The 23,172-nt window shown below is 54.2% G+C and overlaps 2 protein-coding genes across 6 annotated transcripts in view; one reads left to right on the forward strand and one right to left on the reverse strand.

The window, feature by feature from the left end:
- The window catches only part of INTS9 (integrator complex subunit 9), a 75,425-nt gene extending 72,552 nt beyond the window's left edge, over window positions 1-2,873 (forward strand). The window contains exons 16-17 of the mRNA XM_064448300.1: window positions 312-449; window positions 1,404-2,873. Coding sequence (XP_064304370.1) covers window positions 312-449; window positions 1,404-1,580 — 315 coding nt within the window. The 3' untranslated portion in view covers window positions 1,581-2,873. The remainder of the gene's footprint in view (window positions 1-311; window positions 450-1,403) is intronic.
- Window positions 2,874-14,276: 11,403 nt separating this feature from the next.
- EXTL3 (exostosin like glycosyltransferase 3) overlaps window positions 14,277-23,172 on the reverse strand; it is a 141,097-nt gene continuing 132,201 nt past the window's right edge. For all 5 annotated transcript variants that reach the window (XM_064448305.1, XM_064448301.1, XM_064448304.1 and 2 more), the window contains 4 exons: window positions 21,404-21,531; window positions 17,844-17,988; window positions 16,774-16,902; window positions 14,277-14,857 (listed from right to left, as the gene is read on the reverse strand). In XM_064448305.1, coding sequence (XP_064304375.1) covers window positions 14,648-14,857; window positions 16,774-16,902; window positions 17,844-17,988; window positions 21,404-21,531 — 612 coding nt within the window. In that variant the 3' untranslated portion in view covers window positions 14,277-14,647. The remainder of the gene's footprint in view (window positions 14,858-16,773; window positions 16,903-17,843; window positions 17,989-21,403; window positions 21,532-23,172) is intronic.

The raw sequence follows: 23,172 nt of genomic DNA on the forward strand, positions 1-23,172 counted from the left end.
GGATTGAGTCTGACAGGCCTTTTAAGGTGACGGAAATTTGAAGAGAACTGAATTTGGCAAAAATTTTAAGATGATGGAGATTTGAACTAAAAACTGCTAATTTACTTCTATAAATGGTGGCTTGTGTGTGCAGAGCTGCAGTGGAGCCCAAGGTTGGGTTTCTCCTCTCCTCTTCAGTACTGCAACGTTCCCCTTCAGTGACAGAAAACAAAATCAGTATTCCTTTCCTATCTCATGTGCTTGTTATTCCAACTAAATTATAATAAGCTGATGTGATTCACTGCGTAACTGTGCACCTTCTCATCCATTAGCTCCCTCCAAAACCTCCGCAGCCTCCTGCCAGCAAGAAGAGAAAGCGAGTGAGCGATGACGTGCCAGAGTGTAAACCTTTGAAGCCATTGCTGAGCGGCTCCATTCCCGTGGACCAGTTTGTGCAGACGCTCGAGAAGGTAATAAGTCTTTGGTGGCAAGTGAGGTTCAAGCAGATTTCTGCTAATCTCAGAAATGTGCTGCTTTGCAAGCAGAAAGAGGGAAAATATTTTTAGTGTAGCTTGAAATGGAGGGGGGCTAATGAGCTAGCGAAGTATGTCAGGGAACATGTGTGTCCCTGCACTGAGTATGGAGGGAATAGTTCCCCGTGGAGTCATGTCCTGATACAGGGGCTTCACATCAGTCATTTCTTCCTGGTTTCCTATGGAAGCTGAGCTTTTGGGGTCCCTCTGCACGGGTGAATTTCCCCCATGTAACTTTTGGATTCATCAGCTGATGTCCAATACATTTGAACGGTGGGGAAGAGGTCTCAAAAGTATTTAAGTACCTACAAGTTTTTTGGAAATGAGGTGACCAAGTGACGAAGAGACCCTGTAAATATCTCCACTGCTGGAGAAGCTTTCTGGGGAGCTGCAGGACAGGGGGCTTGGTGGCTGAACTTACAGGCAGTTGGTTACTGCTCTGTGGAGCCCTGTTCTCTCCTGCATGGCTCCTTGGAGCAAATTAGCAGGAAAAAAGGCAGGATTGCCTGTGAGGAATTTTGCCCTGGGGTTCAGGAGCTCTCCACTGTCATCTTCTTTGAGGCAGTAATGTCAGCAGATGGTCATTTCTGTAAGTTAAAGGAGCCATTCTTCCTCTTTGTCTCTCAAGATTTTGCAGTTGCAGTGGCCTGGTGAAAATGTTGGCTTTTCCTCCCTGTTCTATAGTTTATCCATTTCTATAATGACGGTCATTTTAGCTTAGTTTTTGCAGAGTGTTTCCTCTGCAAATCCCAGAGATCTAGGATATCTGCAATGGCACTCCATATTTTATAGCCATTCTCCCTTCTCCTACCCCTGTCTCTCATCTCCGCCTGTTTTCTGGAGCTGTAGTAACGTCTCTCTCTTTGTCTCCCTCCCCAACGCTACATCTAGCATGGTTTCAGTGACGTGAAGGTGGAGGACACAGCCAAAGGCCACATCGTACTCCTCCAGGAGGCAGAAACCCTCATTCAGATCGAAGAGGACTCCACGCACATCATCTGCGACAACGATGAACCTTTGAGGGTGAAACTGCGTGACCTGGTTCTCAAATTCCTGCAGAAATTTTAGCTCATGGTCATCATGCTGCTCTGCAAGGAGAGACCCCAGAGCACCAGAGCTAAAAGCTTTCCAGAAAGTGACCCCAGGGAGAATTTCTTGATTCAAAGAGGCCAGAAACCGCCTTCCCCTTCACTGAGAAGCAAGGAAGAATTTTTAGTATCTATCTGATTTTTAAATTTTATTTTTAACCGGTTTTGGAATACTTTGGAGGGGATTCCTGTTCTGTAAAATTGGGAGTTGGAATCTTATAGGAAATACGAACTACAGAGTAAATAGATGTATACTTACGAGGCCAGGGTGAAACTTTGTGCAGACACAGACATTTCTCTGAGTGACTCTCTCAGCAATGTATGCCCAAGTCCTTTATCTGAGAAAACTCTGTAGGAATATTGAAACAATGGCCTTAGATATTTATTTTTTTCCCCACTGCTTCTTCCCAGTCACCAGATCCAATTTCCTGTCTGTCCTCCATCTACACTGCGCATGTGTATTTCACTGGCACAAAGAGGACTGAGAAAGCTGGTAAGGCAAAGATAATAAAAACAGAAATAGAGAAAGGGGGCTGTGCTGGATCTGTAGAATAGCTTCGAAGCGGCAAGAGCCTGGCCATTTTCTGCAGGAGTAGAGGGATTTTGGGAAAGCTAGATGCTTTTGCAATGCAAGGTGTTTGTTGATGCTGCACCCCCATCTGCTGTGACCAGATTTGTCCACCCAGCTCTAGGCTCTTCACTGAGCCACACTAAACACTGGTTTCTCCTGGGTTCCTCCATCATTGGAGGAGGTATCTCAGGAAGATACTTTTGGAAGTACATAAAGTAGTTAATCTCCTAATGCTCGTGAAAAACCTTTAAGTGCCTCTTGTTTCTACCTTCCAAAACCTGTCCTTTCAGCCGCCACGATCCCAAATCCTGATTGAAAACTGAGTCATTTATACGAAGCCATCTGTACTGCAGCCCTGGGGAGGCTTTTCACTCCCAAAAGTCATATATTTGGGGCCTAAACTTAGTAAATAGTATTGCTTTTAAAAGCAACTGATCTCTCAGATTTACTGCTCTTTGGTTTTTATTGGATTGTTATGTATTTATTTGGTGTTAAAAATAAAAAGCATAGTAAGGCTGCCAGGGAGGAAGCACATTCTGTGGTTTATAAAAGCATCTGGGTGCCTATTCCACATCCGCCTGTGCATGTATATGCGCATTTGTCAACTCCAGCTGCTCCTTCGGTTTAGAGCTTTGGGCAGATTAAGGCAGTGGAAGAACATCTCTGTAATAAAAACTATTTGCTATTGCGGTTTCCACATCACATTTCGTACACATTAAGGATTTCTGTTCGATTGGATGTACAGGCTCCAGCATCCATACCTCTGCTCTGCGAGCGTGTCGTGGGCGGGAGAGAAATGGCATCATTAATGTGATCAAAACCTAGTTGCAGTAGCATTAATCCTCATAGGAGGTTACAACATTTGCAGTAGTTTGCCTTCTTTACCATCACTTGAAAATGAAATAATAGAATTGGACATAGTTCACCTTGTAATTAAATCTCCAAAAAGATTATTCGTAGCACACAGAGGCCATGTGATAAACTCAGCTGAGCTGAGGCGGCAGGGGGAGAGGGAGAGGGAAGAGTCAGCGTGTAATGGATGAGTCCTTGAGCGTGTCTTTCTCCTTGTAACCCAGAGCATCGCTCCCAGTGTTCCAGAGCCTTCATTTTGTGAATATACTCATTTTCATTCATAATTATTTCACTTGTTGCTGTAGGAAGCCAGACCCGAGGCTGCGCGTTGCAGCCAGCCTGGCTGCGCGCGGGCAGGCCAGCCGTGTGCCGGCGGGCAGAGCGCGAAGGCAGTGGTTTCCACTTGGCGAAGGCTGCGCTCGAGCAACTGAGCATCAGGGAATGCGAGTCAGCGCGCTGCCGGGGAGGGCTCGCAGGGGATGCTGCGGGGGGCGATCGGAAGGTCTAACAATTCACCGTGAACAGCTTATTTTGGGGCAAAGAACGAGGGAAAAAATCAGTTTGCTGGCACAGTGAAAGCACACCCCCAAGCCTGAAATTCCGCCTCCATTCTTCCTGATGCCTTTTGAGAAAGGGGAAGCAGAGTCAGTCATTAGCACTTCGTGGCTGCTTATGCGCCAGCCCTCACTGCGGCTGTGTGATGCGCTGCTTCTGAGCCACGGCTGACCTTCCAGGCTTGGCTCCACCGAGCTTTTGGGTCAGCGCGGGCTCTGGCCCGTGGCCTTTCCCCTCGCCAAACTGCTGTCAGAGGCCACACGGGTGCGGTTGAGCAGAGCTGTCACTCCCTGGTGGTAAATGGGCTCCGAGTGCTCCATTCCGAAGGAGCGAGAAGCATTTACGCCCAGCTATGAGTCAAGAAGACCTCAGCTGGGGTAGGGCCGAATTGTAGCTACCCGTAGTCAAGAGGATTCCCGTGAGCCAGAACCCATGAGCTGAACTACCTGGGTGCTGAGACACCTGGGGACATTCCTGTGACTTCTATGTCGTTATATGACAGGGAGCCCTGCAGTAACAGGGCTGCGGATTCACTGACATCAAAGATTTAATCTGTGTTTCTCTGACTGCAGGTGTGCGAGGGCAGGGAAGCAAGAGACTTGCTGTCTTTGCAGGAGTTACGAGTCCATCCAGCCTTCCATAGCAGGGGAGAGCAACCACCTAACCTACTCATCCAGCACAGCCTCGCTCTACAGAGAGTCAGGTTAGACAGAGAGGCTTTACTGATCTCAAGGTATCAAGGAAATATTTAGAAGTGAGGGGTGAGACAGGCTGTATCGGCCACAATAGCTGTTCCATCGAGTGACTAGTGTATAACTGGGCCAAATAAACCCTGATGCGCCGAAACCCCCTGTGGAAATCTCTCAGTGCTGCTTAACTTGACAGAACTAGAGCACTCCAGCCCAGTCCTGCCTCTGATGGAGGCTTTTGGACACCTTCCTGGCTTTAGCGCCTCACTTTCTCCTTACGTGGAACAGAAATCATTCCAGCCGCCTTTGCAGGCTGCCTTGAGACTGGTTCCAGCTGGAAGCTGCTGCGGCACAGGGCACATTAAAAGCATAGTGGTTTGAAGGTAATTTGGGAACCGGGAGTGGGCCGCTCTGCTCATTAACAGGATGTACTCAAGCTCAACAGTTCGTTTCTAGCTTGGTTCACCACTGAAAGGCAACTGGCGCGATTGAGCTGTCACACCAAAAACCTTACTTGCGGTGCAAAGCTCTGGCCAGGAACAGCCCTGCTGGTATTCTAGCAGGTCATCTGGTAGCTAATGGCTTTCCAAAGGCTTTTCCACCCTCCTGGGAGGGAAAAAAAATAAATTAAAAGTTTTTACAATTTTCTTCTTGTCGATTTGATCACGAAAACTTCTTACTGCTCCAGCCCAGCTCTGAAAACTGATTCATTTCTTATAAATGGAAAAGTTGTGCCTGCTGGAAACTAAACATGGATTATTTTTTTTTTCAAATGAAAAAATCTTCATGAAACTAGCAAAAATAAGTGCTTGTTCATTCTGCACAAAGGAAGAAAAATAAATAGCATTTCTTCCGGCTGGGTCAGTCGTGCAGAGGTAACCATGGCAGCCCAGGAGAGCTGCGGCTGGAGGGGGTGGAATACGACGGATAGCAAATACGGTTTAACCACAGATACACGCTTTAATGGACAAACAGCAGCCAAGTTACTTGGTTTCACTCTCTTTCTTCCAGAAAGTTTAAAAAAAAGCCTAACCCCAAAAATCCCCTTGGCCACCGTGTGATGTTCATGGTGCCATGGCCACCTCCAGTCCCTGCGACCAGGTGTGACGTGGGAGGCCCACATGCCGTGCGCTGCCTCCCCCCCTCCGAGCTCCCCTAATTAAATGCCAGTGGCGTTGCTCGCAGCTGGGCTGCTTCTCAAGCAGCCGCTTTGCAGGGCCGCACCTCGGCCCTGGCGAGTGATTCAGTCTCAGTGCACCTCCCGTCCTGTGCGCTGCCGCAGCGCAGCCGGGGCTGCGTCGCTGGGCCGGGGGAGAATGCGGGGAAAAGGTTAAAAATCAGCTTTCTGCACTTGACTGGCTTTTATGGACCAGATATTCCTGGAAGGAGTGAAGTATATTGTGTTTTGTGCCTATTAATGGGAGCCTTAATAAAAACAACCAGACCAAGTCATTCAATCCCAGGCTCGTGCCGGCCCCCACCATGCCCAGAGGCAGTCAGCGTCACGGGGAAGGAGCTGGCCCCGACACCACCTGATGAGCGCCCCGAGCCGCACCAGGGTCACCTCCTCGGGAACCTGGGCACGATGACCTGAGGGAAGCTGGAGCGAGACGCTGGGTCTGTGCCCCGGCAGCCCTCATCCTTTGGGAGGAATGGGGAAGCTGAGTGCAGGGACGTTTGCGGTCAGCGTGGCCTGGGTAGGCTTGTGATGGGGCAGATAAGTCAGATCTAACAGGGCCCCATGTGACCCATCAGCTGGGGCTTGTGAAGTATGAGCCCACCCCACCGGGGACCCATCACCAAGGACCTACAGCTTGAGACCTCATTGCTCTGGGTCCCATCACCAAGGCTTGGGGCCCACAGGGAACAAGCCAAGTCTCTCTCGCAAGACCTCTGGCAAGGTCACGGGACCTTGGGGTTACAGCCAAGCCACCGTGGGGACACGGTACTTCTCCCCTGAGGACACTTGGGGCCATGGGGCACTGCCCAGGAGCATGGGGCAGCCCTGGCCAGGAAACAGTGGCAGGATCCCCTGGGCAAGGCTTCTTTAGGGTCGGAGAGCACGGCCAGCATCCCACATTGCCCCCAGTGACTGGTGCAACACAGTCAAGCAGCACCATAGCGGGCTCCTGAGCCAAGCGGGACTAATTCAGCCCTAAGAAGCAATGATCTTCCCAAACTCCTGTTTCAGAAGTCATGGCATCAGTTTGCTGAACTCCTTGCCTTAATTAAGGCAAAAATTTGAATCATTTCCCCATCTTCTCTCTCCCTTGGCCCTATCTCTGTCCCTGGGGGTCCCTAGGACATGTCCCTCTCCTTGCCCTGAGCACATGGGTGATGTCTCCATCTCAAGCATGGCAAGGCCGGGCTGCTGTGGGGAATTAAAGCTAAGCCAGCGAATGTCCTGAGGCAGAGCGTAATTCAGTGCGCTTAGGCCAAGCCGTGGGGTTAGTGTGAACTCCCTGGCAGAAAACTTCTGACAACCAGCTGGTCCCTGTTGCAGCAATAACCAAAGATGCAAACACTGGCCTCCTTCTTGGTAAAACTTGGCTTTATTAGTATTTTCTTGATATTAATGTGTGCTCCGTAATAAAAGGGTGAGGGACAGAGCAAAGCAGCCCCGTGATGCTACACGGAGCCGCCCAACCGCACGCAAAGACATCGCAACTTGTCTTATTTTTAATATTTATTATCAAGTTGTCAGCAAGACATGCAGGGTGAGAGCTCAAAACCAGCTACGGAAGAGAGCAGGGCCCTCTGCCGAGAAACACCTGCAAGAAGAGCATCCAAAAGGCTTTAAAGCCAACCTGTAGGAACTGGTGTTACACCTCACGTCTCTTTCTTTATAAGCTTTAAGGGAAGAGGAAAAATAAAAGAGCTGCCGGGTTGTTGCCGCAGGGCTGCTCCGGGGCTGGCAGCACCCCTGGGGCAGAGCTGGGCTCCAGGGAGGCGCTCGCAAGGACCAGTGGCGCTTGATCCAGGGATGTTGTCTTTGCTTTTCTTAAACTCCATTAAATTACTTAGTGGGTTAAACCGAACGGTGACAATTATCCTTCCCTTGCAGGCACAGCACTGAGCGTGGCCTAGGTCTTTTATTAATTGCCTGGCTAATAACTACTCGTTTCTCTCTGACTGCTCTTAATATTTACTCTTTTGAGCCTCGAAATTCCAGTGTGCTGCCGTCGGCCCAGCACACACCATCACTGGGTGGCTGCAGGTGCTCTGTGGAGGTGCCAGCTGCCCCTTCTGGTTTGCCAATGCCTTCTTCACCTCTCTGCAGCCGTTTGGTTGCACTGTGGGCAAAACCCTGCTTTGCCCAGGGGTTTTAAGCCAAGATCGGGTCTCCCAATGCCCTTAAAAACATGCTTTAACTTTTGGTCAGCCCTGAAGTGGTCAGGCAGTTGGACTAGGTGATCCTTGTAGGTCCTTTCCAACTGAAATAATCTATTCTAGTTTAGTCAGAGAATCATGGATTCACAGGATCACTAAGGTTGGGAAAGACCTCCAGGATCACCAAGGCCAACCCCCAACCCAACACCCCCAGGCCTCCCAAACCATGGCCCCAAGTGCCACGGCTGCACGGTGTTTGAACCCCCCCAGGGACGGTGACTCCCCCACCTCTCTGGGCAGCCTGTGCCAGGGCCTGACCCCTCTGGCAGGGAAGGCATTTTCCCTCACACCCAACCTAAACCTCCCCTGACGCAGCCTGGGGCCGGTTCCTCTCGTCCTGTCACTGGTGACTTGGGAGCAGAGACCAGCCTCCCCTCACTCCAGCCCCTCTCAGGCAGCTGCAGAGAGCGAGAAGGGCCCACCTCAGCCCCCTCTTCTCCAGGCTAAACCCCCCCCAGCCCCCTCAGCCGCCCCCCAGCACACTTGTGCTCCAGACCCTGCCCCAGCCCCGCTGCCCTTCTCTGGACACGCTCCAGCCCCTCCAGGCCCTTCTTGTCCCAAGGGGCCCAAACCTGAGCCCAGCACTCGAGGTGGGGCCTCCCCAGGGCCGAGCACAGGGGCCCCATCCCTGCCCGGCTCCTGCTGGCCACCCCAGTGCTGACACAAGCCCGGGGGCTGGTGGCCTCCTTGGCCACCCGGGCACTGCTGGCTCATGCCCAGCCGGCTGTCAGCCAGCACCCCCAGGGCCTTCTCCGCCGGGCACTTCCCAGCCCCTCTGCCCCAGGCCTTGACTAGTCCAGACTAGTCAAGTCTAGTCTAGTCCATTCCCACTTCATATTTCCACTGCAGCTGAGTGCCGTTGCCCCGGGGCTAAAAGCAGGACGCGGGGAGCGAGGAGGGTGACCCTCCCTGTGTGTTGGGCACCCATGGTAACGAGCAGCCCTTTGCTTTTCAGCCCCCTACCAACTATGGAGTAACTTCTTAAAACGCTGAGGATAAAATCCTATTTTTCCTTCCTAAAACTTTTCACAGTCCGTCGCAGGCAGCAAGCCAGAGGTGTAAACCCTGCACATGGCTTAGCACAGGCCCAGCAATGCCCTCCGAAAAATGATATGGATGTAGGGGTTTGTAACGCCCCGCAGCCGCAGCGCTCCCCTTTCCCTGCCAGACCTGCTCCCCACAACACCACACACGCTTCCATTTAAGTCTTTTTTTTTTTTTCAACAGGAAAGTGATGCCGGGATGCACGGGCTGTCCTGGCTTGTGGGTGGAAAAGCGGTCATCTAATCAACCCAGGAGTGATGGACGCAGCACGACCTCAGCTTTGTGATGCTGCCGGTGGCCGGCCCTGCAGCAGCGCTTTTCTGCATGTCCAGCTGGGAGGAAAAAAAAACCCGAACCCCAAATGAGTAATTTCCCTCTTCCTGCCTGTCTCGGCGCGGCTGGGGCGCAAGGCAGGGCTGTGGGAGGAGGGTGCCAGCAGCCGCGCCGGTGGCGGCGGGGCCTTCGCCTGGGCTCTCGCAGGAGCTGGTTGTTCTTACGGCGTTGATGGAAACATGGGGAGCCATTTCGCTTGAATTGCTTTTTCAAGGATGTGTCATCGGAAAGGGAACGGTGAGGGCACTGTTTAGTGTCGAGGAGTGTAAAGCACTTCTCCCGCCCCGGCCCTCCCGCCTGGTAGAAGGGATTGAGTTATTAGGGGGATTTATCCCCCCATCCTCTCCCCGGTGTCTGTTCCCTCATCCCAAGGTACAAACCCTTATATATGGGGAAAAAAAGAAAACCAAACAGGAGCCGTGATGCTGTGGCTCGTCTCACCAAGGTCACAGTTGCTGTAAAAATCATTTAACTGGTGATTTTTATCTCCTGCCTAAGGGCTGGAAAAGCCCCACGAGCAAAACTGCTACAGTCAAGCCAGTGCCCAAGACGCTGCTGGGCTCACTGGGGAGCCGGACCCCCAAAACCAGGTCCGAGCCTTCGAGCATGGTTGCCTGTGCCCTCACGCTGTTGGTGATGTCCCCCCTTCCAGCGACAGTTTGAGGAGAGACCCCAGGCATTTGGGAGGCAGGTCCTGGGCAGAGCAGCCACCTCCTCCCTTCTGGGATCAAAATCATTTGGGGTTTCCCCGAAACCCATCCTGGAAATAAAGCACAATCACTCCCCCGGGGGAAAATCCTTCACCCCAAGGCAGCAGGGAGAATAAAGGGGCCATTTCCCGTGGGGCAGCAGCGAGGGCAGGTGACACAGAGGTGACCCAGCAACCACGGAGGAAAGGCCAAAAAACGGCAGCAGAAAGGAAGGGAGAGGAAATCCAGCAACGTGCAGTGTGGGATTTCCAGCCCAGAGTCGAGGGGGGACCCCACGGCCCAGCCACCTCCGTCCCCCTGCTCTGCTCCTCGCCGCAGGTTTGAGGCTGGCGGAAATCAGCTCAGGAATCACGCGGATCCGCTTGGTTTTCCCACACCGCCTCCTGCGCAGAGGAGCGGCCGGGAGCACCCCGAGCCAGCGATGCCTGCGAGCGCCATAGGAAATGGTCCCCAAATTTCCTTGTTAGAGGACCCCAGGGCAGGGATGGGAAGGTTTGCGATCCCACCCTTTCATTTCATTCTAGGCTGCACTTTTCATTGCCTAGAAATACCTGGCCAACCCGTCCCTGGTGGCTTTCAGCATCCCTCTGCAGGGCCGAGGCCCCAGGGCCGTGTCCTGAGTGGAGCCAGGCCCTCGGGGAGGTGCTTTTTGGTCGGCTGAGCTTTGAATCACTGGTGCTGAATTCCGAGGGCTTCCAGCCTCTCCCAGATCCGCCGGCCTGGCTGGGTGTCCCCAACGCCACCAGCAGCCCTGCAGCACCGCGACAGCTGGGATGCGATGTCCCCTGAAGCTACGTGGGGGTCCAAACCCCGCTGGGGCTGGACTGGTGGCTCTCCTGGCCCAGCCACGAGCGCGCCGAGGGACGCAGCAGGGTTTAGCATCGGATGCTGCTGTCCTTGAGGGGTTTCCACCATTCCCGCCCAGCTCACCTGCCCCTTGCTCCTGCTCCCTCGGGAAATGCAGGCCTGGGGAGATGCTGCTTTTTCAGGGTGCCCCAGGGCCACAGAGCCCCCTTCCAGTCCTGACCCCTCTCCCCCAGCACCCAGCAAAGGAGGAACGGAGCCGCTCTCAAGTTAAACTCTCCATTTATTGGATCCTTTTACAAAAAAAAAAAACCTCAACATTGTGCTCGTGTTGGAGTGTTTCTTTTCTCTTTTTTTTGTTATTTTTTTAATTTTTTTTTTTTTAATTTTAAACCTGGTGCTCACGGAGCAGTCAGCACAACCACGGCGCAGGGGAGGGCAGGGGCTGTGCTGTGCGACACGGACCGGGTGTGGGGCAGGGTCCGTGTCACAGCAGACGATGCTATTTACAGCGAACGTGAGAAAGGCCTCGCCCCGCACCCGGCACCCGCCGGCTGCACCCCCCAGTCCCGGGTGAAGCAGCAGAAACACTGAAAAGAGGGAAAAGGCCATTCCCCTGGGAAAGGTGCAGCCACAGAGGGACCTTCCCACCTCCGGGGCCCGCGTGCCCCAGGCTGCTCTGTGCTGGAGCGGGGATGAATCGTACAACCTAACCTGAGCTTCGGAGCTACCCTGGGACCCCTGAAAATCACAGGAGAGCGACGGGTAGCGAGGGAGGACGCTGGGGACGGTGGCACGGGCTGGACCGCTCTCCAGAAATGCCTCTCTCCTCCCTGGTGGTGGAGGAAAGCTGGAGACAGCTCAGATGCTGGGATACCGCAGGAGCAGAAAGTCGGGGTGTGAATCACGAGTCTGTGCTCTGGAGGGGTTTCGGTGTCTGTTTGGGAAGAGTTGGGAAAGAGATGCTCTCGCTGGCATTTAGTTTCCTTACGGCTCGCCATCCCTCCTGCCGCTGCTGCCACCCAGCACGTGGCCCCCGCCACCCCGAGCAGCATCGGCGACTCGCAGCACCCATTTACCTCTTCACCCCCAAATCCTTTCCTTTGGGGGGGGTCTCAGCAAGGAGGAAACCATCCCACGGCGCGCGCAGCCATCCCATCACGCAGCCCCTCCTCGCGCAACCACGGCGCTCCGAGCCTGACCCCGGCTATCGCAGCACCAGGGATCCTCGAAAACACAACCCAATGCTTTGGGCAAGAGTCGAGAGGGTGTGAAGAGCCTGGGAGGAAGAACAATTTGGGCTTCCACCGCTGATCTCGACATTGGCCTTGAACTGAAATGCACCAACAGAAAGACGAAAGCCCCGACCTCGGGCTTGCCGCCAGCTCCGACTGCCGCCAAGCAACGTGGCTCGGCAAGCCCCGAGCCCCCGCCACGCCAACGGCCACGCCAGCCCTTCACGTCACGTCCGCGTCTTTCCAAGCGCCCCATGTTACTGTCTCTCAGCAGAATAATATTTCCCTTAAGACTTTTGAAAATAAGTTGCTGAAGAGCATATCTCTATTTATATAAAGTGCAATCCACGCCTGCAACCATCCTCACTCCCGTTTCGATTCCTGCTGCGCAGGCAGAGGCTGTACGTGAGCGACGGCATCGCTGCTAACGAACCGCCTATTAATGAGGGGAGAATTAAAGCCAGCGGCAGAGGAGCGTCAGGCCCCTCCGGGATGCTGACGCTGGTGCAGCTGCTGACAAGTGCCATGTTTCCACTCTGAGCAGGGGCAGAAAACATCCTTCCAGGTGTTTCAGGACCTCGCAGGAGTCTCCAATCACATTCTTAAGGAGAGTCTGAGCCTTCACATGCTCTGTTTTGAGCACTTGATGTTAAAACCAAAAGCAAGTGGAAAGAAAAAAAAAGGCATATGGAGAGGAAAAGATACGTTGATGCCTATTTCACTGCGGTCTGTAGGGCTGGTGAAGGCACGAGCTGTCGGCTCTGCCGGGGATGGGCTGCCCCTTCCCAAGGAGCAAGTGTCGGTGACCCCCGGCCACGGGGCTGACATGAAAAAGGGCTGAAAAATGGCTGGAGAGGCCACCTGACACCCCAAAACGTGGTGCAGGCTGCAGGAGAGGAGTGTGGACAGGGCTGACCTTACGAGTGAGCCCAGGAGCTGCTGACAGCCTGTCCCTGCTCCTGTTTTGGGACACACCAGAGGCACAACCAGGTGGTAACAGCCTGCTGCAGGGTGCTGAGCCGCAACCTGCCACAGTGGAAGTCGGGCCAGGAATGCTGGGGACACAAGTGTCACCTTCCCAGCTGCCCGGCAAGAGCTTCTCCAGGCTGCCCTGAACCATCTGGGGTGCGTTGCGGGAGAACGTCACACGAGAGAGGACAAGCTGTGTCCTTCCCTCCTGTCACAGGCCGGGACTGAGGCAGAACGGAGCAGCGAGCTGAGCACGGGTCGGGCGAGCACACGGATGTAACAGCAGTTCGCTTTGGTGGGAGAGAAACCAGCTCAGACAACAGCCCCACGAGCGCGATCCTGGATCACGTGAAGGAAAGCTCTTGGTGGGACCAGCCTTCGAACGCAGCCCAAAGCCAGGGCGTGAGCGTGGGCGGGGTGAGGGTTTAAGGCAGATAAGCTGAGGCCCACGGGCAAACCCAGCGTGGGCACGTTCCACTCTGGGCTGGGGGACGAGGGACGCGGCAGAGCGGGGACTCCAGCCCACGGTGCGGCCGTGGCTCCAGCACGTGCAGGCTGGGCTGGCACCTGGCTTCGGCCCTGCTGGGCTGCGCACAGATGAAGGGTTGCTGTCGTCTCTTTCCTCCGCTCTGCTAAACGTGACACGATCTCAGAAGGCCCCGATACCCCGACCCCCACGGCACCGGCGCTGAAAGCTCAGCTCCTGCCTGCTCCCCCAGCGGGGCCAGGCACCGCCACGAGCCAACTCTTGGCAGACCGCATCCACTCTCGGATGCTTTGGGGAAAGAGGTTTATTTTATCAGCACCGGGTCGTGTAGCTGATCTCAGGGTGCTACCGGAGCAAAGCTCCAGGGCCAGTGAACGAGGCTCTGAAGTGCAGGAGGAGAAGTCCCAAAGCACTTGTGTAAGGGCCAGGCCAGACTCAGACTCTCTGCAGCTGCCTTTGGTGCTGCAGCGGCTGTAGAAAAACCACAGGCCAAGGCAACCCCGCTCGAACTCACAGGCCTGGGGCACTGCCAGCCCCTGCTGTGCTGCAGATGGATCGTTCCCAAGCCCTGAGCACGCTCCCTGTCTTCGGAGGTTTAGCAGCGCCTGCGGTGTGCTCTGCGGGGTGGGAAAGGACACCGAGAGACCGCAGCAGCCACACGCCCTGTTGGCTGTGGTACGGGACCGGCACGCCGCTGGGAGCCAGGGAAGGACCCTCCGGGGCCAACCGCGTCCTGGCTCGCCCCTCTCCGAGGGCAGGGCCTCGGAGGCCGCATGACACCCGAAAGTCCTCAGTAGTAGCCACAGGGCAAGTACGAGCCAAGACATGGAATGCGGGAGGGGAGGAGAAGGGAGAAAGGATGGGGACAGCAGTGGTGGCCGGAGCTGCCTTGATGCTGGGAAAAACCTCTTTGCAGTGAAGCAGCTCCAGCCTGGCCTCGCTACGGTCCCCCCTGAGCGGGCAGACAGGTCCAGAGGGGAAAAGGAGGTGGGTGAGGGGGAAAAATAAAAAAAAAAAAAAAAAAAAAGCCTCACGCGGCAAATCTAAACCACTTTCATTTTAAATAACAATAATTATAATTAAAAAGAATGGTTGCCCTTGGCTAGCGAAGGGGCAGAGCCACTAGCCAACATGCCATTCCTCAGTGTACGATCCTAGGGAGTTTCTTTACAGGAGCCGTGAGATCCTGTTCCCTGTCGCTCGGTCGAGTCGCTGCGGGGAGAGCGGGAAGGGAGGGGGAAACGCACCCGCCCAAATCCAGGACGTCCCTTTTGCTCCACGGGAGGGAGGCCAGAGTCAATAGCAAAAGGCATTTTGCACTCGCAGCCCTGCTGAAAAGCCACCCTCTGCCCTCAGCCGCCTCCAGCCGAAGCTCGGAGAGCCGAGGGCGCCCGGCTGCCTCTCCCTTCTAGATGAACTTGAAGCATTTTGTCTTGTCGTGGGGCAGGCGGGTCTTGAAGAGGACCGAGTCCACACGGAACTGGGTGTACAGGAGGGGCATGTACCCGTACACCTTGACGAAGAAGTTGATGCACTTGTGTCGCTCGTGGAAGTGAGAGTCGTCGTGCGAAAGCGCCTGCGGGCACCCGGGGCAGCGGAAAGTCCAGCGGGAGGTCACCTGCAATGAGAGGGACAAAGACGGTCAGTGCCACGCTGCCCACAACACCCCGGCCGGGGGGGACACCCTGCCTGCGCCCCGGGCACTGCGGGGGGGCACTTGGCTTGACGCCAGTCACGGCGTGCCGCAGGCCGGGCGCGGACTCGGCCGTGCTCTCCCCAGCTGCCAGGTGTCCCCTGGAGGGTGTCCCAGCAAGGAAGGACTTGGTCCACACCAGCTCTGACAGAGCAGAGGCTTGAGGGGGGACATGATGATCTACTAACACTTAGTGATTTTTTTGTGGTTTAAGGTTTGAGAAACTGTTTCAGGAAAAAATAAGACCTTGAGAAAGGAACTTTTTTCCTTTCACCAGCTACAGACAGAATCACAGAAGGGTTTGGGTGGGAAGGGACCGCTAAAGGCCACCCAGCCCAACCCCCTGCCATGAGCAGGGACACCTTCAGCCAGAGCAGGTTGCTCAGAGCCCCGTCCAGCCTGGCCTTGGGTGTTCCCAGGGATGGGGCATCGACCACCTCTCGGGGCAGCCTGGGCCAGGCTTTCACCGCCCTCAGCGTGAACAATTCCTTCCTTCTCTCTAGTCTGAATCTCCCCTCCTTTAGTTTAAACCCATCACCCCTTGTCCTGTCGCTGCAGGCCCTGCTAAAGTCTGTCCCACCTTTCTTATCAGCCCCTTCAGGCCCCGAAAGGCCGCAATAAGGTCTCCCCGCAGCCTCCCCTTCTCCGGCTGCACAACCCCAGCTCTCCCAGCCCGGCCTCGCAGCAGGGGGGCTCCAGCCCTCGGAGCATTTCTGTGCCCCCTCTGGCCCCGCTCCCACAGCCCCGTGTCTGTCCCGTGCTGAGGAGCCCCGAGCTGCAGGCGGCGCTGCAGGGGGGTCTCACAGAGCGGGGCAGAGGGGCAGGACCCCCTCCCTCGCCCTGCTGGTCACAGATGCTACAGAAGAATTGGCAGTTTGGGGTGCCTCTTGCTTTAGGCACCCAGAGCAAGGTCTTTGGAGGGGGCTCCAGTTTTCAGGAGGTGCCGAGGGGCCACCCGTTGATTAAAGGGCCTCCTTGTCTGACTTGAATCAGACACCCCATTGCAGCGCCCTTCGGTTTTGGTTTGATTCTCCTCTCAGCTGCACCAAACTCTACAGCCTCCACCTCACAGTAGCTCCAGATGGGAAGAACACCACACAGAAAAACCCACCCATCATATTTATGGCCAAAACCCATCTCCAAGGCAGCTGGCCTGCGACGGTGAGACATATGCAGGGCTGTAAAGAGCAGTTTGCCAGCAGCGATAAAGAGCAGAATGATCTGCATCCGAAATTCATGCTCAAAATTGTGACGTTCATTTGTTATCACAGGGCAGGGAAATTTCAGCTGGGCTGCTGTGTTTGGACCAACAGCCCTCCGCACGCAGATGAGCCTACGTGTCTGTGGGAAGCTCCACAAATTCAGCAGGGAAATAATTCCTACTTGTGCTGTGTGTTATGGAAAGAAGGGAATTTGTCTTTGCGGGATCAGCTGCCCAGAAGGGCCTTTGCTGAGCCTGGAAAGCCTCGGGTCTCAGCTGCAGTGTAAGTCAAACCCCAATTCATCCACTTGCTATGGTGGGGGTTTGGCTGCTTCTGAAGGCTGTACTGGGTTTTCACACCTTGCTGAACACAAAGTACATCCCCCCGAGGCCGGAGAGGGGACCTGCCGACAGCCTCGAGCACACCACACTTGCGGCACAGCGCTTCAGAGATGTGACACAGCCCGATTTTGCTGCACAGGACAGCTTCGGTACCTGCCTGTGCTGAGAGAAAGGGAGCCGGATCCCCCCCAGAGCAGAGCCGCCTCCTAACAAACTGCCTGCCTTTCAAAGACATCATCCAAACCACTGTTTATCCAGAAACACAAAGCCCAGAACAAGCCTCTTCCCGGCACTTTACCTTTATGGGAGGTTTTCTCGTCAGGTGAGAGACCAGAAAGTTCATGGCGATGTCCTCGCAGTTGATGTATTCGTCCACCATGTCGCGGATGGCTTGTGGCATCACGTAGGAGTACAGGTAGGCATAGTACTGGAACAGATAAAAAGGCACAGCGTCGCTCAAGGTGGTGCCAAGCAGCAAGCGCCCACCCATCGCCGGTGCCGTCTGCATCGGCCCTGCAGCCGTCCTGGCACCGCAGGTGAGTATCAAGACCGCTCACTGGGACGTCTGACTCAGAGCTCAAGGATGCCAGTGGAGACTCCACATAAAGGAGCTCATCCTGCACCCAGGGACCTGCTGTAGCCAGAGCAGCAGCAACTCTATGCTATAGCCACCACCCATGCCGAATCCTGAGGCTCCTGTAACCTCAGAAATCACGAAACGATGGTTTCAGCCCCCTCAGATCTTTCTGCCTTAGCTGCTGCAGTCGGCACGGCAGCAGTAGCTGGTGGATTGCCTTCCCACCGCGATATGACAGCTCAGGACGGTCCCCTCGGGGCAACATCCCATCCTTTCCTCAAGGTCTGTTCACCCTCTGTTGCCTCTCCCATACAGAGAGGTGCTTGTCCCGGAGCCATTCTGCACTGCTCCCTTCCAACATGAACCAGCCACCTCCCACACCTACCAGCCAGCCCGTGCCACCACGCAGCTGCAGAAACCCATGACCTCCCTGCAAATCACCCCTTGCAACACTTTTGAGTCCGGAAAACTAAAGGTGCTACAGTAAAGGCACAGGGCAGGCAATGGCTGAGAGCATCGCTGAAACGTGCTCGGCCCCACGCTCCCTCCGCCTGCTTCAGTGCTGTGGTGCTTCTCACATGGCACAAACACAGGCTGCTCCTCGAGGAGGCCGTTCGCTGGGACACAGACCAGCTGCTGGCCGTGTTTCAATTTGGAGGAAGCGAGGGAAAAGGAGTGGTGAGCTCCAAAATTTGTTCTTTTTTAAAAAAAACCCACCCCACAGACATACAGACTCTGGTTACTCTGAGAAGAAAAGGAAAGCTCAGGGCTTTGTGGCTGCAATATCTCACCTTATGGAAGAAGGCAGCACCAGTGAGCACCATAGAGAGCTCGCAGGAGTAGTTGGAGTTGTAGAGCCAGGACTGATGGGGGATGTCCCACGCGTGGTAACGTCCCGGGAAGCCAACGATGCGGTCCCTTGCCTCTCTCCACACACTGCAAACACAAAGCCTTTCAGTGAGACACAAACCCGGGGAGCCTGTCCGCAGACAGAACTATGCCCTCGACGCCAACGGACCGGCTCCCGAGTGGGGTTGCAAGTGATGGAGACACCTCTACATGAAGAATTTGGCAAGTGCTCTTCCAAAGAACACCCAACATACACTAGTTTGGGCAAAAAGGATAAACATGGTTAAAACATGCAATTACCTTGCTTTAAAGCGCATTTAATTTTTTTAAATAAAAACACAGACCATTCCAACATGCTGAAGGTGGCTTTTTACATAGGCTGTTGAGTACAAGCTCGCCCACCTCTGCAGCACCAAAGCTCCAGTGTCGGCCTCTCCCCAAGATAACTCCTATTTCTTTCCTATTGTAGCGCAGGAAAGGGCTGAACAGAAATCTTGGCTTTAACAGACATGCAGAATTTGTTGACCTTCTCTTGTTAAAGGTTAAAAGCCGTTAGATGTGAACTGAAGCATCCCTCAGCCAACTGCCCCAAGCACGGGCTGTGAGCACAGACCGACGCCGCTTGGTACAAAGTTGAGCCTCTCACCTTGGTCCTCTCCCAGAGGCACGTTTGAGTTGCTCATTCACAGGGAAAGTGCTCCTAACTCATAAATTAAGGATTTTCTGACCCGTAAGGGCTGTTCTATAGGTTTAAAAAAAAACTAACAGAAGAGCCCAGTGGCCCAAAATCAGTTTCTGAGTTACAAAGAGAATGGAAAACGTAAGACCTCGGGTGGGAAGGCAGAGAAAAGAGGCAGTGAAAGGCAGCGAGGTGGGAAACCCTTCCATCTGCCACCAGCTTCCCGCAGCCCATGCAGGGGCACCACTGCGCGACACATATGCCAGCACTGCTTCTCTCTTATTTCCCTCTACAAAAAGTCCAGAGCAGCCAGGGCTCGGCCTGGGAGAAACCCAGCATCTCCTGGCTTCTTCCCCAAAACCCAGGGACCTTCCATCTCCCAGAAGCTCAGTTTCATCCTCTGTAAAGTCGAGATAACATCAAGCTCTCTTCAGGAAAGCTGCTGAGATGCTGAAGACCCTGGTGTCTCCAGGCAGAAGACCTAGAGTGCCACCTTCCCATCCCAAACCAGCATCCAGCTGCCTCCTGGGCACTGTCCTTACAGGAAAAACCACAGGGGCTGTAAGTGCACCCTTCACCCTAACGCACGCTCGCAGTCGAGCTGTAGGCAGTTAAATCCTGAGCTTTGCACGTGAGAGTGTGGGCTTGCATAATATTCTGCTCGCATCTGAAGCTTGCTCTCCTCAAGAGGACTCCCTCAGGAGAGCTGCAACACCGTCAAGAATAATTAAAACAACCATCGGTGCCTAATGCCTAACCTGGGAAATAAGTCCGGCTTCCCCTGGCAGGGGTGCTGGCTTCCTTCGGGTCGCCCGATCCCACCTCGCTAACGGTTCGTGTCCAAGCTGCACCTCCAAACCCAGGGACTCCGGACTACAAGAAACGAGTCCCAGGTGGGAGTCTCTTGGACACAGAAGGGTTCTCTCCACAGGCACAAAAAAGGGCAGAAAGTGGCCTTTTTGGTTTCTTCCCCTGGTGGCTGTGAGTTGCTGGTTCCTCCCGCAGCTCCCGTTCCTGTGGAGAGCTACAGAAGCGATGGCTGCAGGGCAGTCGCAGGCTGTTGACAAGACCGAGCTTCCGAGAGCCCCGAGCTTTCATTACACTTACTGACACAGCCAGGACCAGAGATGTGTTTATCGTTATATCCTCTACTCAAATTAATGAAACTCCGATATAGCCTGGTAATGAAAACCGAGTAATTAACGCCAGCAGCAGCTTCCCTGGCACCATCCTCCCAGCAAGCACTTGTTTGCTGCAGCTTCTGTCAATCCAGTGTGATTGTTTTGAAAAGCCAGAGTTGAAACTGCTCACTCCCTTTCACTTCTCCCACGTCTCACTTTCCCATGAACGTGACGCTTTTTCCTTCCCAGCTCAGCCACAAAAATAAGGATTTCTCCAGAAAATAATTTTGGGTGCGTTCCTCAGAAAGGTTTGCTTCAGGCGCCCGCCTCCAGCTCACTCCTGAGCAGCAAGTGGAGCAAGACGAGGCTTTTTACCCCAAGAATTACAGCCTGAAGCGAAGTTTCAACAAAACACAGTTGTTACGGGCAGAGGTTCACTCAGTCGCGAGGCACCCTGTCCTCCCTGGCTGAACGCATTAACACAGGGAGGCTTTGTGGGGACAAGGTGTCTGTAAGCAGGGGTATGAGTGAGAGCAATACGCGGCACTTAGAATTTCATTTGATGCTGTCCAGGGCTAATCGGCAAAGCCTCAGCCAGGCGCTGTGGTAAAGCAAAGGTAAACGGAGACCAAAGAGGGGGAGAAAACGGCCAAGTTCAGACAAAGAGCCTGAAATGGAGCATGGAAGGGAAGGCAGGAGTCCTGACGCCTACTCCCCTGCTTTAATCACTTTAACACCTCATTTCTCATCTTTCAGTGAGAGCTTGTTGGGTTTCCAGGCATTTAGTTCCTTTTAATCTTCCTCCCAAACATGAGCCAACGTGTTTTGGTGAGAGCGGAGAGCTGGTCCCCGTCTCCCGCCCCCCAGCCAGCTGCTGGGTGCTCTCGGATTAGCAACCGCAGCCCCCGCTCCTGGCCTGGCAGGCTGATGAGCCGCAGCCAAACGAGCGCCAGCGCTCTTTCCTCGTGCCATCCTCGCTCCCCGGCACCTCTTTGGCAGCCGGCAAGGTTTAGCTGTGCGAGCTGCAGGAGCAGCCGGCAGAAACCTCCCATGGCGGGAGTCCACGTAACCGCTTTCTCCCTTAGCCCCGTCGGAAGCTTTTTGCCAGGGCAAAGTCAAGGGAAAAAGATGCTGGAGCAGAAAGGGAATGGGAATAAGAGCAACCAGCACCAGCCTTTTCTGTGTAACATCTGTCTTTTCCATCCTCTGCAGAAAAAATTGCCAAAATAGCTGTCGCGTCCCAATCTCACACCAAGCGAAGAGGACGGCAGCCCACCGCAAGCAGCTGAGCACCAGCAGCTGAGAACATCCTGGCCTTGCCAACAGCACGCGAAGAATGGAGGTGCAACAGCCTCTTGGACTTGTTTTCCAGTTTCCTTCCACCCTAGGAAGCCATGCACCCCCCCAAAACCACCAAGGGAGCGTCATCAGGACAGCAAAAGTTGAAGAGCTGAGGTTAGGAAGCGTGAGAATCAGGGTTGCCTGGACAACCTGAAATCAGCCCACCCACCTGCAGTCATTAAACAGTTCATTGCCACGTATTACTCCTCCAAGAAATTGAGTTGGAAAGCCACAGGAAGGGATGTGCTAGTCCTAATTCTGGCCCTGGCTTTAGACATGAGGCCACGCTGCACCTAAGCAGGCCCTGCATGCAGAAGACATCAGTTTGGCTCCAAAGGCTACGTGTGTGGGGTCTACTCACCGGAACCCAAACATGATCTCATCGTGGCGAAGGTGAGCATCGTCATCAATGGACAGGATGGCCTCCGTCTCGATCTCGTCCCACGGCAGGAACCGGTTGTTCAGGCTGTTTTTCTCTGTGCGGACAACCTAAAAGATGAACACACGATAGTTACAGTGGCTCTAGATGCACAGAGAAGCGATTTAGGGGCTGGGGCTGCACACTCCAGCTGTGGCGGTCCAGTGTTTCGGCACCGCTTCGTAGACCCTGCGATGGGGAAACGCTTTCTAAACAAAAAGCATCATCTCACTCTGGTGCCAGCTCCACCTTCCAGCCCTTTTACCGCAGCCTCCTGCCCGACTCGCAGGACTGCCGAAGCCGAACCCAGTCCCCACGATGCCAGGTACCAGCTGTATTGGCTGTGCTTGCGATCCCCTGCCCTCTCGCGCGCAGGAGGGTGGCTCTGCAATAACGAAGCATCAGCCAGAGCTGAAAACACGGCAGCCACGGCCCGTCTCTCCTACGGCCGCTGGAGAAGTGGCCCTTGCAGCATTTCTCCAGCGCTGATCAGAACAGGATTGTTTCTGCAGCTACCCACAATTTCTGCCCTGGACACAACTCGTTTGCAACGTCTCCCCCTCTCCAAACTTTTCCAACCTTCCCACTGTGCAATCTCCCTTATCCCCAGCCATACACGTGTAAAAACAGGCTGAATTTCTCCCTCTTCTTGACTGCCCCTTCCACGCTGGACCCTTTTTCTCCTTTGCTTTTAACACTTTTTGCCCGCCCTGGCTGATCTATAGTCACTGAGTTCATTCTGGGCTTCCCATCCCGTTCAATCCCTCCGGTCATTTCTCTGGCTCTCCTCTGAACAATCGCTCTTGATTTAGAAATAAAGTCCAGCCTGGTGAAAAGAATAAGGCATCACGGCAATAAAATTCAATTAAATAAGATTATATTTGATCACACAGAAAAAGCCCACACTGAAACCATTAACAGTGAAAAGTATTTGTATCGGGGATCTGCATGACAGCTGGTACGATTAAATTCCCATGTAAAGCCAGTGTTAGTGCTTTCATCTGTCGATAGCTGCTGGGGGGGAGAAATGGAACATTCGACAAGAACACATTAAAATATTTCACTGAAGGTCCATCAAAAGCCCGAACAATTTATTGCAGGGAGGTGAACAAATTATGCAGCTCTAAGCCGTGGTGGAGCAGGGCCAGAGCCGAGCCGGCAGCACTCCCTCCCCAGGAGGGCTGCGATGCAATTACAGCCCGTAGGAGAGAAGGCAAAAGCAAAGACAGACAATGCCGGCACAGGAATTTCATCCCCCTCTCCCTCCCAAGGTGGAGAAGCATAACAAAAATCAGCATGGCATTTGTATTTATTTTCAGAGTTAGCGTGAGCCAGCAGATGCTCCCAGGGACAGCTTCTGCTGGAAAAGAGAGGTTGCAGGAATCCTGGTGGGAACGGGTGATGAGGAGGGAAGCGGGAGAGGAGGCAACTCCACATGCTGATTTGGGGGAGGCAGCTGGTAAGACCGTAATCAAAAAACCAGGAGGTTTGGAATGGTACAGCCCTAAGGCACTGGCCCTGGAGGCCAAGGAAGGCCCAGGCTCGAGGAGGCCAGTGCAGGCTTCAGTAAAAACCACCTCCACAGAAGCATCACCAAATCCAACATGCTGCGGGCATCCTCTGGATGTGTCAACCAGAAAAGAAGAGGAGCCAAGAGTGGTCCCCAAATTGTCAAAAAGGAGAATTCAGAATTTCTCCTACATCACCACGGC

The sequence above is a fragment of the Phalacrocorax carbo genome, chromosome 3 (genome assembly GCF_963921805.1).
Source record: "Phalacrocorax carbo chromosome 3, bPhaCar2.1, whole genome shotgun sequence".
Classification (NCBI taxonomy): domain Eukaryota; kingdom Metazoa; phylum Chordata; class Aves; order Suliformes; family Phalacrocoracidae; genus Phalacrocorax; species Phalacrocorax carbo.